Source organism: Dendronephthya gigantea, unplaced genomic scaffold, assembly GCF_004324835.1.
Source record: "Dendronephthya gigantea isolate DGI-Jeju-01 unplaced genomic scaffold, DenGig_1.0 000011F, whole genome shotgun sequence".
NCBI lineage: Eukaryota > Metazoa > Cnidaria > Anthozoa > Malacalcyonacea > Nephtheidae > Dendronephthya > Dendronephthya gigantea.
In genome coordinates this window covers 3450533-3465514 of record NW_021163021.1, presented here as the reverse complement: position 1 = coordinate 3465514, position 14982 = coordinate 3450533, and the positions used below count along the sequence as shown (strand labels likewise).

Below are 14982 nucleotides of genomic sequence, written 5' to 3'. Positions count from 1 at the left end.
GAGATACATCATTCACAACAAAGGCACACCATCAGCTCATCGTGGACATCTGATGCTAGGTAAAGAGGACCTGTATAGACTTAAATTTCTGCCTGATAATTGGTGGTATATCATTAATGAGCATGGAGAAGGTTCAGCAGTTGATTTTCCACTCAAAGTGAAGCCAGTGCTCTCATGGTCACCAATTTCCTTCATAGTAAAAGAAGGAAAACTTATTAAAGCCCAGAGACTCCCAAATGAAAGACTTTGTATTTCCCTATTGAAAAAACCTTGTAACATTCAAAATACTTGCTAGTTAAATAACTTGATAATACATTAAGCCAACAATGAACAATATGAGTGTTTTGTTATTTACAGTAACAAGTCTGCAAAGGAGACTCAGTTCCAACCATAATCACCCATAGATGCCATAGACATTTAACCAAGCATGATTAGCATATTGTTAGAAATTTTACACAAGGACCCCTGTACATTCCTGGGCTAAGCATTTACTAACTTAGATTATCTCTGAGCAGCTGACTGTATCGCAATTTGATAAAGCTCTTGCAGCCGTTTAGCATTTCGTACTTTTGTGGGATATCCCATCTTCTTTAGCTTTGCCCTGATTTCAGGGGGGCTCATTTCAGCTACTGCATCCTGTTCCTGATTATGTTCATCAGGTGTTTGAATACTTTTCCTGAGAAGTGATCGCTTTTCCTTGATGGTCGTATCCCAGTACTCAGCATTTTTCTTTATATACTCCCTGGGTTTCCTCTCATAATCTTGCAAATTCTCTAGCCTCTTGCTCACCAATAGCACATCCTTTGCAGCATCCCACTTGTTTGATTTAAAAAGATGAATGCGTCGGCAATCATCGTTCTTCTTCTCAACACCTTTCATAATATTGAAATAATATTATTTTATAGCAGACAAACATTTATATTTTCTTGTTCAAATAGTGTGGCTACAGCACATTATACTTTGCCACCTTGACACATGTTATCACCCTCAAAAATACTTATTTAGTAATTGTGTTCTTTTACCTTGGCCGGTGAATTTGCTTAATCCACTATGTTTACTCATGAAGAATGGTGCATGGTAAACCATACTATGCATATATGGGGTAACATTTGTCTTCTTATAGCCCTCAGCTTTGCCTCCAAGTGAAGTAAACAAGTTGACCCATGCTTTGGCCTTAATGAATAAAACAATATATAAGGTACTTGAACTTGCAACATCCAATTTAATCCCTTTTCCCCCATTGTTTCATATCTATTCAAGCAGAGTAGGAAATTTTAATATGTATTTACCTTCTGAAAATACTCTAAAACCTTGCTATTATCAGCAGTTCTGGCTGTGAGCATGCTGTAAAGGTCATTGAAATCCTAGATGTGAAAGAGAATAAATTATACTGTATAAAATAACTGCTACTGATAAAAAATGCAATTTAGGATTATCTCTGATAAGCATACACTAAATCAATCTGGTTTATGGTTTGTTCTTATGATGCCTACTATAGTCATCACAACAGTGATCCACACCTGCATTAACAGAATCATAAAATACTTACACTCCAGAGCTTAACAATAGTTGGACGGATGCTTGCTTCCACTACATGATCATCATGAAGCTTCTGTGGGAGAAGTTTTAGCAGTATCTTCTTATCTGAGCCCATCAAACTTGTTGATTCATAGGTCCCACTGCCCTTACCATCAGCATTTCTTTTCTCCCAGATTGCAAATGTTACACCACAGCTTCTTACAGCGCACAAGAGAGCCTCTATGTGTCTATTTGTCCTTTGGTTAGGGGGTTTATTATTATTTTCTTTGGCATCAGCTCTAATGGCTCCTGTGACCAAGTTGTTGAGCAATATATCTGGAAATTATAGTTCAGAATGTTCAGTGAATTGGCATTTGTTACATGTACACATATTAATTAATATTGGTAAAAACAGAGATAGCAAATGTAATACCTTACCAGTTACTCTCAACATTAAATGTAACTCATCAAGAACAATATTTTTAACATCAATATTGAGCAATGGTGGGTGAACACAGGAAAATGATTGCTTCCTAACACATGATATTATGTCTTCCAGTGAGCGCACTAAAGGTATCTCCCAGTAATAATTCATAGGTTTAGACATATCATGTCTGTTAAAAACAAAAAGTAATGAATCAGTATACTAAGTTTTAAACGTAAACACTTTCATGTTATTATAAATTATTTTGGTGCACTTTTTGAGAAAACAAATTTGAGGCTCTCAGGAATCTGTCAGAAAGTTCTTACCAAGATAACAGTCTGCATATTTCCCAACAAGTTCATTTACTTACCTGTGCGCCTTATGAAGTTTACACCAAATGCATGAGTGGTCTGATGTTGCTCCCTTCATGCCACAAATTTCCAACAGAAACTGCAAACACAAGCATTTGAAATTTAGTTCTTGTTCATAAAAAAATTAATCTGCAATTTATATATGTTAATTTATTATCCCATTGAAACTGGCCCCGACTTTCATTCTGTTTTCCAGTTGACAAGCAACAGTTAGTTCTATATCACAAGTGCCCCAAGAAATCTGGCCAGGTATTGCAAAATTGAATATCGCTAATGACATTAGGCACTGAGTAGAGTTTAAATGTATTGCAGGTACCTTATAGTCACCACCAAGAAATAATTCAAGCATTATGTCATTTCCATCCACATTGATTTTTCCACTTCTCACAAACTTGTTAATAGATGTGAACAACTGAGAACAAGAAGACTTTAGTAATTCATAACTCTCTTGTCCCTTGATGACCGCAAGTGTGTGGTTACCTGTAAATCAATGGGAAATATATATTATATAATATTTAGACAAGAAAGAACCATAAATGCAGTAAACCAATCTGTTAACTAGCAGCTCTCTACCACTGATGATCGACTAAAGTTGTCTGGCATAAAACAAAGTAAAATATTAAAATAGGGAGCAAGGAGATCTTTCCCTGCTAATGGTCAAAAGTGCAGTTTTGGAGACAAATTACCCTTTGAGGACATTACATCATCACTGTCCACTATTGAAAAAGACATAACAAGAAAGCTAGTCTGTCATGTCATCTTAGCCCCATCTCCACTAATCTTGACTTTCACTTTCTCTTCACTTCCAATTTCAATTTCACCATTCTTTATCTATAATGCATAAATTTGAGATATAGATTTGACTATACTCATTTTCAAGTTTATCTGACTTTCGATGCTAATGTTGAATATATAGTTATAAATTAACATCTCAACAAACCTTGTTTCGTAATACATTTGCAAGTTCCCTTTCAAAATCAACCTGGGCTCCCTCAGCCTCACCCGGTGTCCTTGTAATATGGACAATGCTATTCATGTCACTCTTGCATTGCCTCACCAGATATGATCGAGGCAAATTTGTGCCATTTGGTACCATTGTCAGTTCATGATAGGCTGCCTCTCCAATGCAGAATTTGTCAGTAAGGAACACTGTCTGCTTGACCATATCCTTCTCTTCCTCAGAAAGATCCTTGTATGACCTGCTTGCTGTCTCTTTTCCATCTTTGTATGATATTGTGTGGTAAACACCAGCATCATCTTTGACCTCTACAGCAGACAGGCTTATTCCAAATGTCCTTCCAAACCATACTGCTTGCTCTATCTTGGATTTTAGTTCCTTCAGCTTTCGATACTCTTGTCGTCCCCCAACCTCAGAAATGTTTCTTCCCCTATTTACCATGCTTTGCAACTCTTCCACTTGGTCAACATACTGCAGCAAACGTTCTTGTGTTCTTTGGAGCTCTGTGTTAATGCTTATTTGCTCTTTCAACTTTTCTTCCACGTTACACTTTTCTGCTTCAGCATTGTTGACACTATTCTTCATCTCGTTGTAATCATTGAATAGGGATACTTTCTCAGCGGTAACGTTCTCAAGCTCTGCTTTTATCTCGCTTATGTGCTGAATTTCATCACTGCATATGCTCACGTATTTCATGCTTTTAGCAAAAACCATATAGTTTCCATAGTTTAGCAAAAACCATATAGTATTTTGAATTAGCTAAGCTAGCCAACCTCCTAACCCGATTTTCCACCCTAAGACAATCTTCTTTCAGCAGTACAACATATCGCTCTTCTAGGAAGCCATTTATGATCTGTACATATGACACATTTGGAACCTCGCACTTAAGGTCATACCAGCTTTTTAAACACTTGTTATTTACAGAAATTCTGAAAGATATCTTGTCGTCCTCATCACAACGTTTTATGGAAAAGCACTCTCGAAACTTGGCAAAATCGTACAATTTTTTATGAATATTTAATTGCGCCATCATAGTCTTAATTTACATTTTCGCATTTCGCGGTTTTTTGCGGGAGACTACCTGTTAGGCTACATAGAGTATCCGGTCTTTTGAAAACTTTGAACTGCTGACCTCCATGTCTGGCAGATCTAAACAGTTCACTGTCTTCTGATCATTTTGATAGCAAATATGGTACATTTATAGGCATATTTTCTTGAAAAATGATTTTTTTTTTCAAAGCGCGCATCTGGTGGCGCAAAAATAATGGCACACCGAACGCTAGCAAATTTCGCGTATTCAACTGGATTTTGGAACAGCTTTTTTACATCATTAAAGCAAGAAAAATATGGAAATGGCGAAAGGTAATCTCCAACTACAAGGTTCCGACGAGGCAAAATCTATATAATTTCTCTATCTTTCAAAATTGATCGTTCAATATCGCGTTTTGGGCATTTTTGAGTCTATTTACTACACTTTATGAAGGAAGACAGCCGTCGTAGCCGAAATTTCGAGTGGAACAACTTTCCGATCACTTTCACGCTATATCTTTGTGGCATAATATGCTGAAACTAGACCACAATTAGAAACCATCCAGGCAAATAGAAAAAAGTACCTATCCTAAAATATATTTGCCATTATTTGCCATTATTTAAGCGCTCCTAATGTATTTAAAGGACTTTACTTGCTTCAAATGTTTTTGCTTTTGGGCAACGCAGCTGGCGCGCCGCAGGCTCAATGTCTGTGATTTCTGGCCATGTCCGGATAATGCTAGAGTTAGTATCACCACATAATATAGTTCAAAGAGTTTCACACAACCAACAAATGTATACAAGAAAAAATCAAACTTATACATACCCATCATAGCAAACCGCGGTGAATTAACCAAATTAGTATATAGTTCCTGCAAAATTAACCTATCTCCGGATAATGTTAGAGTTAGTATCACCCTATAATATACTTAAAAGAGTTTCACACAACCAACAAATGTATACAAGAAAAAATTAAACTCATACGAAGCCCATCATAGAAAAATGTGGTGAATTACCATATCAACAAAGTTGCTGCAAAATTAACCTATCTCCCGATAATGTTAGAGTTAGTATCACGGTATAATATAGTTCAAAGAGTTTTATACACAACCAACAAAAGTATGCAAGCAAAAAATTACACTTATACATAGCCCATCATAGAAAAATGCAGTGAATTAACCAAATTTAGAATATATCTTGCAAAATTAACCTATCTCCCGATAATGTTAGAGTTAGTATGACCGTTTAATATAGTTCAAAGAGTTTTACACAACCAACAAATGTATACAAGCAAAAAATAAACTTATACAAAGCCCATCATAGAAAAACGCGGTGAATTAACCAAATCAGTATAGTTCCTGCAAAATTAACCTATCTCTCGATAATGTTAGAGTTAGTATCACCGTATAATATAGTTCAAAGAGTTTTACACAACAAACAAATATATACAAGCAAAAAATTAAACTTATACATAGCCCATCATAGAAAAACGCAGTGAATTAACCAAATTAGTATAGTTCCTGCAAAATTAAGCTATCTCCGGATAATGCTAGAGTTAGTATCACCGCATAATATAGTTCAAAGAGTTTTACACAACCAACAAATGTATACAAGAAAAAATCAAACTTATACATAGCCCATCATAGAAAAACGTTGTGAATTAATTAACCAAATAAGTATTATTCCTGCAAAATTAACCTATCTCCCGATAATGTTAGAGTTAGTATCACGGTATAATATAGTTCAAAGAGTTTTATACACAACCAACAAAAGTATGCAAGCAAAAAATTACACTTATACATAGCCCATCATAGAAAAATGCAGTGAATTAACCAAATTTAGAATATATCTTGCAAAATTAACCTATCTCCCGATAATGTTAGAGTTAGTATGACCGTTTAATATAGTTCAAAGAGTTTTACACAACCAACAAATGTATACAAGCAAAAAATAAACTTATACAAAGCCCATCATAGAAAAACGCGGTGAATTAACCAAATCAGTATAGTTCCTGCAAAATTAACCTATCTCTCGATAATGTTAGAGTTAGTATCACCGTATAATATAGTTCAAAGAGTTTTACACAACAAACAAATATATACAAGCAAAAAATTAAACTTATACATAGCCCATCATAGAAAAACGCAGTGAATTAACCAAATTAGTATAGTTCCTGCAAAATTAAGCTATCTCCGGATAATGCTAGAGTTAGTATCACCGCATAATATAGTTCAAAGAGTTTTACACAACCAACAAATGTATACAAGAAAAAATCAAACTTATACATAGCCCATCATAGAAAAACGTTGTGAATTAATTAACCAAATAAGTATTATTCCTGCAAAATTAACCTATCTCCCGATAATGTTAGAGTTAGTTTGACCGTATAATATAGTTCAAAGAGTTTTACACAACCAACAAATGTATACAAGCAAAAAATTAAACTCATACATACCCCATCATAGAAAAACGCGGTGAATTAACCAAATCAGTATAGTTCCTGCAAAATTAACCTATCTCCCGATAGTGTTAGAGTTAGTAGGACCGTATAATATAGTTCAAAGAGTTTTACACAACCAACAAATGTATACAAGCAAAAATTTGAACTTATACAAAGCCCATCATAGAAAAACGCGGTGAATTAACCAAATCAGTATAGTTCCTGCAAAATTAACCTATCTCCTGATAATATTAGAGTTAGTATCACCGTATATTATAGTTCAAAAAGTTTTACGCAACCAACAAATGTATACACACAAAAAATTAAACTTATACATAGCCCATCATAGAAAAACGTTGTGAATTAATTAACCAAATAAGTATTATTCCTGCAAAATTAACCTATCTCCCGATAATGTTAGAGTTAGTTTGACCGTATAATATAGTTCAAAGAGTTTTACACAACCAACAAATGTATACAAGCAAAAAATTAAACTCATACATACCCCATCATAGAAAAACGCGGTGAATTAACCAAATCAGTATAGTTCCTGCAAAATTAACCTATCTCCCGATAGTGTTAGAGTTAGTAGGACCGTATAATATAGTTCAAAGAGTTTTACACAACCAACAAATGTATACAAGCAAAAATTTGAACTTATACAAAGCCCATCATAGAAAAACGCGGTGAATTAACCAAATCAGTATAGTTCCTGCAAAATTAACCTATCTCTCGATAATGTTAGAGTTAGTATCACCGTATAATATAGTTCAAAGAGTTTTACACAACCAACAAATATATATAAGCAAAAAATTAAACTTATACATAGCCCATCATAGAAAAACGCAGTGAATTAACCAAATTAGTATAGTTCCTGCAAAATTAAGCTATCTCCGGATAATGTTAGAGTTAGTATCACCGTATAATATAGTTGAAAGAGTTTTACACAACCAACAAATGTATACAAGAAAAAATCAAACTTATACATAGCCCATCATAGAAAACCGCGGTGAATATTACTCAAATTAGTATATAGTTCCTGCAAAATTAACCTATCTCCGGATAATGTTAGAGTTAGTATCACCCTATAATATACTTCAAAGAGTTTTACACAACAAACAAATGTATACAAAAAAAAATTAAACTTATACGAAGCCCATCATAGAAAAACAGGGTGAATTAACCAAATCAGTATAGTTCCTGCAAAATTAACCTATCTGCTGATAATGTTACAGTTAGTATCACCGTATAATATAGTTCAAAGAGTTTTACACAACCAACAAATGTATACAAGAAAAAATTAAACTCATACGAAGCCCATCATAGAAAAACGTGGTGAATTAACAAAATCAGTATAGTTCCTGCAAAATTAACCTATCTCCCGACAATGTTAGAGTTAGTATCGCCCTATAATATATATAGTTCAAAGAGTTTTACACAACCAACAAATATATATACAAGCAAAAAATTAAACTTATACATGCATAGCCCATCATAGAAAAATGTGGTGAATTAACCAAATCAGTATAGTTCCTTTAAAATTAACCTATCTCCCGATAATTTTAGAGTTAGTAGGACCGTATAATATAGTTCAAAGAGTTTTACACAACCAACAAATGTATACAAGCAAAAAATTAAACTTATACAAATCCCATCATAGAAAAACGCTAGAGAATTAACCAAATCAGTATAGTTCCTGCAAAATTAACCTATCTCCCGATAATGTTAGAGTTAGTATGACCGTATAATATAGTTCAAAGAGTTTTACACAACCAACAAATGTATACAAGCAAAAGATTAAACTTATACAAAGCCCATCATAGAAAAATGCGGTGAATTACCATATCAGTATAGTTCCTGCAAAATTAACCTATCTCCCGATAATGTTAGAGTTAGTATCACCATATAATATTACGGTGGCCCAGAAGGCTCAACAAAAAATAAAAAGGAATGATACTTACATACTTATATAATAAAAACACACATAAAAGTCTCACAACGCAAACAAAAAATATCACAACGCAAACAAAAAATATCACAACGCAAACAAAATATATCACAACGCAAACAAAATATATCACAACGCAAACAAAATATATCACAACGCAAACAAAAAATATCACAACGCAAACAAAAAATGCCACAACGCAAACAAAAAATATCACAACGCAAACAAAAAATGCCACAACGCAAACGAAAAATATCACAATGCAAACGAAAAATATCACAACGGAAGTAAAAGTCACTTGACGGAAGTAATATACGCCACAACGGAAGTAGACACATTGAGAAAATATCCATGTGCGTGCCAAGTAGTAAAACTTAAAAAGTTGTCGTTTTGTTTTTCGCTGCTGGTTCCGTAAAAATGTTTTGTCAGATTTGTGGCGTAGAGGCACCAGATCGGTCTAACTTCTGCTGGAAATGCGGGGCGTGTGTTAAAAACGAGAAAGACGGAGAAGATAAAAAGAAAATCGTAAGTTTCACGGAATTCAGAAAGAGGAAAGAAGTGGAGCGATCATCTAGATTCCAACCGAAAAAGAAGTTGAAGTCAGGAAGCAGTTCGACCTCCAAGACGAAGGGAAAAGAGGATGCACAAGTGAGCATCAACGTCAACGGTTTATGAAGTTCGAAGATGACAAATTTAAAAAGTGTAGGGGACGAACCCTTCCTGTCAAAGTGCCAGTGACTGCAAAGGTAAAAACAATTTTAGAGAGAAGCGTTCGGAAACATGCAAACCACTTCAAAGACGTCCATGAGACCTTAGAATACACACTCATTTACCCCGATAACAGCGAAATAGTGCATCTACCAGGAACAACTGAGCAGTTCGTCCTTAATAAATACAGAGAAGATGTGGGAAGGAACTATAACCGTATTACTATTTTCATTGCGACCAAAACAGATTACATAAACAATAATTTATTTGAAATTGGCGAGAGTCTTGAAGCAGAATCTTCTGACAACAACCATTGCGGTGAAGACGACAGTGATCGAATAATCGAAGATGCCGTCACCAAAGAACGTTCCTTTCAACAGAGACTAGGGAATTGGAAACAGACAACATTGGATGAAGTGAACAGACCATGCAAGCACGTCTAGTGAAATTGCATTGCCAAATAGTAATGGGGATCAAAAAAGACAATCGTCTGTTGCACATTACATTGAATGTCCATCATGCTTTAAAAATTTTCCTGTTTATGAAATTGCAGAGCATGCTGATAGGTGCGTGGACATCTGGATTGGTGAGGTACAAGTAGAAGACAGTGAAAACGAAAGTGAAATAGACACTGATCTTCCTGACCCTGGACTTTATGTGGAACTGTCAGATACGTCTAGCTTGAAAAATGTTGCCCAGCAGTTAGCAGATATACATGTTAAGAAGGAACAACCCAGAAAAGTAAATGTTCGCAGAAAACACTTGTGGATTGATTTCAAGGAAGCCAAAAAGAAATGGAACCTTACTGCAAATACACCTATTCGAGTTGTTTTTCTGGGTGAACCAGCAGTAGATGATGGAGGTCCCAAAAGAGAATTCTTTTCAGGTAATTACCTTTCGATATCCAACCTGTATGAAAATGTTACCGCATGCCTATATATTCATTGATTACTGCATGAACATATCAATGATATGATGTACTTGTGTTTACCTATATGCAAAAATGTTAATCTGAAGACAACATTACGAATACTTTGTTACTAGCTATAGCATAGTATAGTCTAACATAGACATACAGTAATTAATAACATCTGTTTGGAAGGAGTCCAAACCTCAAGTTTAAGTCCTGCTATTTTAAATGTGCTATAATGAAAGTTCCAAAGTGACAGGTTGTGTATTGATGAGACCACCTCTAAACCATGAATAATTTTTAGTAGAAGTCTAATAAAAAATATGCAAATGAGTATTGACCTGATTAATATTCCTGGTATATGATACATCTGCTTTTAGAACTGTTGGAATATATTGAAGTAAAGTTGTTTGCAGATGGAAAGCCAATAAATTCAATAATTGGGCTTCAAAATGAAGATTTTAAGCTGGCAGGAGAAGTCATGGTGATGTCAATACTACAAGGTGGTCCTGCACCAGCATTCTTACATCGAGCTATATTTAATGTCATGACAAACCAGCAATTATCCATTGAAGATATTCCAGAGTCAATTTACAAAAGAGCAGCAAACCAGGTAGGTTATTCAAGGCAAATAATTTTTTATAAAAATGATTGCCTGACATGCTTGCATAATTTTTGTATTTTGTAGCACTGTATTTTTAATGTTTGTATAACTCACAAGCACCTTTATTTATAACCTGCCAACCTATACAAGCTCTTGAAGTCATTCTAGTGTTATATTCCATGTCACCATCAGCTACATTTTCACTTCACTGTATAATCATGAGTTTTTACATGCTAATTTCCCAACTAACAGATCATGGAAGCAAAGTGTGATGAAGAGCTACACAATGTCTTGGTATCAGACGATGTACTCACAGTCTTAGGAAACATTGGTTACACTGGTGTTCCCCATCGAGAAACTCTCAAGTCTATTACAGGCATCCTTCAGTGAGTAATATAACATTTTGATTTCTGAAATTGTATATAAATCAATCTTAGTTAGCTAACTGAGGTTTTATTCAATTATTTGAATCCAGATCCATTTGTATCAAAAGTCAATTCATTAGTACTATGCCTGAACTGATGCAACTTGAGCAAGGCTTGTCCAGTTGTGGTATTTTGGAAAGTGTCAAGAAGTGTCCTGAGCTATGGAAATTTGCCTTTGTTCGTGGTAGTTCTAATCTGAAGTCACCAGATGAATTCCTTGATGAACTGGAAGTAAAATACAGCCAGTCGCAACTGCAGAAAGATAAGGAAATTGATGTCTTTAAGTACTTTTGCGAGTTCATTCAGTCACTAGAGTTTGATGAAGGTGAGGGAAATTCACGTCATTCACTTCATATTGATTTGTTGTCAGACCAGCTTTACTTTGTCAATGTGTTTGTGAATAAACAATTGTGTAGCTGGAAGGCCTCCAGTTTCTACACTCCTGATCAAAAGGACTGTATTACGTACATTCCTTAATTATTTAGCTATGGTAAATAATATAACCTATAAGATGCTTTACCTCTAACCTATAAGATGCTTAAAGAGTAATGTCCTATGGATGGCTAGCCAAATTTGATTTTGAATTCAATTAAGTGCATATTGTGCAAAAAAAGGCATCGCTGTGCTTTTTTTACACTCATCTTTATTGCTTGTAATATTACAGAAATATCTATAGCGGGTTTACTAAAGTGGATGTCAGGAACTAAGACCACTCCAGTTTTGGGATTTTCAAAGAAGAAGACTTTAGTATTTGTTCATGGTTGTAAAGAAGGGTGCCGTTGCCGTCCAACCGTGTCAACTTGCGACCTGTTACTTATGGTACCGGTTCACATTACCAACGAAGAAGACATGAAAATTATGATGACCTCTGCGCTCAAAGAATCGTGTGGCTTTGGTTTCATATAAATCTACTTTGTTTCAGTGATTTAACTACATACATATCACACATGTACAGTTCTTTTTAAAAGTAGCGAGTTTAAGATGCACCAAAATCTACGAGCGGACGTGACATGAAAACAGATGCTTGACATGGGGGCGTAGCTAGAGCGTTAATTGGGGGGGGGGTTCAAGTAGCTGTTAAATGCGAATAGCGCGATGTTTTAGAGACAGAGCGTGAAGCCACGCCTTAGAAACGTAATGGCACAATTGTTGAAATTAACGCGACAACTATTCGCAATAACGGTCTTAATTGAATCCGCAGTATTCTGTTTTGCCCGACGGATTTTTTTGTACACATATGTGTTTTCAAAAGAAATCCGTCGGGCAGAGCAGAATATATGAGCATTCACCCGAACGAGGTCGTATTCACCCCTCAATTCAATTAACGCTTCATGCTAATAGTGTTGGGAAACTAGTTTTAATTTGCTTTTTATACGGCTCTGACTTTGTCTACTAAAAGACTTCTATAATTTTATACCTGTCGTGAATTCTTGAAAATAACGGCAAGGGCAGTATTACTTCACGTTTGCATCGTAGATTTGGCGCATCATGTTAAATGTTCACATTTTTATTGCCAATGTTAAATTAATATTGTTTTAAATGTTACAACTTGTTGTAGCGTTCTAGGTTTTAATAGAGTACACTGGCCCTACCTGGCTCTTGGCTACTAAACTCACCAGTTGCCCTAATCTCTTATTGTTTGTAAAGAACTTGGAGCAATGCTTTGTCTGCGTGCTTTGTCTATGGTGTTATATAAAGTTTATGTAATACATACTATATGTGTGCTATAGCAATAAAGTAGCATTCAATATTAACGCTAATTATACAGGAAAATGTAATGTTAAAATCTCCATTCAGCATTTTCAAACAGGTATAACTGTATTTTACTGCAAAGGGTTACCAACAGCTATTAAATACTCAAATAGATCATGTGCTTCTACATGATTCGCTGGATAAGGTAAAGCTTCATTGTCCATTACATAGTGGAAGTATTCTTGAAAAATATTCATCTCACCATCAATAACCTGAATTTGTACATGGTTTTGCACTGCCGCTGTTTGCTCATTTGTAACAGGGATTTTACAGTCTGCAGCCCCTGAACGCTGAGGCAGAAAAAACAATACATCAGGCACACCTGGAACAGTACCATACTTTGACCGTCGTATTCGATGTGTGTTCCAGTGATTCTTGACTTTATCCAGGTCATCTTGTAAAAGAGACTCAAAACAAAACCAAAGACATTCAAGGTGAAATTCACTGCCAATATCAAGTACCTCAGTTGCTGCCATTTCTTTAAAAAAATCAATCCACCATGAAGATCTTCCCCTTCGATAATAGGACCACCAAGCTTCTATACGTTGGTTACTTGGAGATGTCCCATATTTGTGGGACTTAGACCCTGAAAATTCATCACTTCCATGCTGACGAAAATATGCTTGGATTGCAGCCATTATCCCATTTTCTGTTCCACAATCAGTTCGGAGTAGCATGGGACAGCCAGAATGTTCTCTGACACACTCCAAAAAAAAATTTGCTGGCACTTCTGGTTTATTGTTTGACCTTGAAAGCTCCAACCACAATATTTTTCTGCTGTACCCATCAATAGCTCCATGTATGGGGAACCCATATGGTTTCAATTTATCATAACCTATATAATATGAAAGAGTGTTAAATGCCTGTTTACAGTTGTAATTTTTGCTGCGATGTGGGTGCGATTTTCTTCTTTTGGTGGATGTGAAGAAGCAGTTACGAGTAGCTACTAGTAGGTAATCGTAGCTATTAGTAGGTAATTATATACTATATGTTAATATGTATGACATACTACAGCGCGAGAGTTTTTGTTTAAGAGTTTGATTTCATCAAACACCTCACTGTTGGGCTACCTATGATGTAATTAGCATCTTACAGTGAGCTAGCTAACAACGACTACAGAACATTGAATATTTGTTTCATTACTTCTGTTTATTTTTTCTATACAGACTATCTTGCCCTTGGTAAATTAAAATTAATTTCAATAAGATTGCAGGAATAAAGTAATGTGTTTACCATCAGCGTGCCAGCAGAAATTTGGACCAAAGCTAAGGTATCTTCTTCTTTGAAGCCTTCGACTTCTTCTTTGCAGTGTTCCTTCAGGGTCAAGCTCTTGCAAAATTCTTGCAACATCTTTTCGTGGAACATGAATGTTATGACACAATCTCAGGGAATGCCAAATTGCTCTGTATCCTCGGAGTTGGCCGGGTCCAGATATTTCACTTTGAATCAGCTGTCGTAAACGATTTTCGTCAACGTTCAGCCCTCTTCTAGTCAAGCCGTAATCCTGAAGTCTTCTCTTTAATGTGCTAAGGCTCATGTGAATATCATGTTGACATCTCAGTAGATCAATAATGACTTTATTTTCATAACCACGATGGAAATATTGCTCAATCAACTCTTTCTGTTCTTTTTCCTCTGCCATTTTGAATTTAAAAAATAAAGAATCGGTTGCCTCCGGTCCATCAGGAAACTTTAACTTCCGTTGTGATATTTTTTGTTTGCGTTGTGGCATTTTTTGTTTGCGTTGTGATATTTTTTGTTTGCGTTGTGATATATTTTGTTTGCGTTGTGATATATTTTGTTTGCGTTGTGATATTTTTTGTTTGCTTTGTGATATTTTTTGTTTGCGTTGTCATATTTTTTGTTTGCATTGTGAGACTTTTATTTGTGTTTTT

The 14982-nt window shown here is 35.3% G+C and overlaps 3 protein-coding genes across 3 annotated transcripts; 1 reads left to right on the top strand and 2 right to left on the bottom strand.

The window, feature by feature from the left end:
- Positions 1-501: 501 nt before the first annotated feature.
- Positions 502-1602, bottom strand: LOC114518738. Its single transcript, XM_028538736.1, has 4 exons — positions 1550-1602; positions 1290-1364; positions 1023-1173; positions 502-872 (listed from the first exon to the last, which is right to left on the bottom strand). The coding sequence occupies exons 2-4, from the start codon at positions 1341-1343 to the stop codon at positions 502-504; spliced, it is 576 nt and encodes a 191-aa protein (XP_028394537.1). The 5' UTR covers positions 1344-1364; positions 1550-1602.
- A 7503-nt stretch (positions 1603-9105) lies between these two features.
- LOC114518737 lies at positions 9106-12241 on the top strand. The gene is made up of 7 exons (XM_028538734.1): positions 9106-9355; positions 9643-9762; positions 9950-10282; positions 10687-10919; positions 11163-11296; positions 11386-11660; positions 12000-12241. Exons 1-7 carry the CDS (start codon positions 9106-9108, stop codon positions 12239-12241), a joined length of 1587 nt encoding a protein of 528 aa, XP_028394535.1.
- Positions 12242-13158: 917 nt separating this feature from the next.
- Positions 13159-14729, bottom strand: LOC114518736. The gene is made up of 3 exons (XM_028538733.1): positions 14321-14729; positions 13689-13922; positions 13159-13481 (listed from the first exon to the last, which is right to left on the bottom strand). Exons 1-3 carry the CDS (start codon positions 14727-14729, stop codon positions 13159-13161), a joined length of 966 nt encoding a protein of 321 aa, XP_028394534.1.
- Positions 14730-14982: the final 253 nt, after the last annotated feature.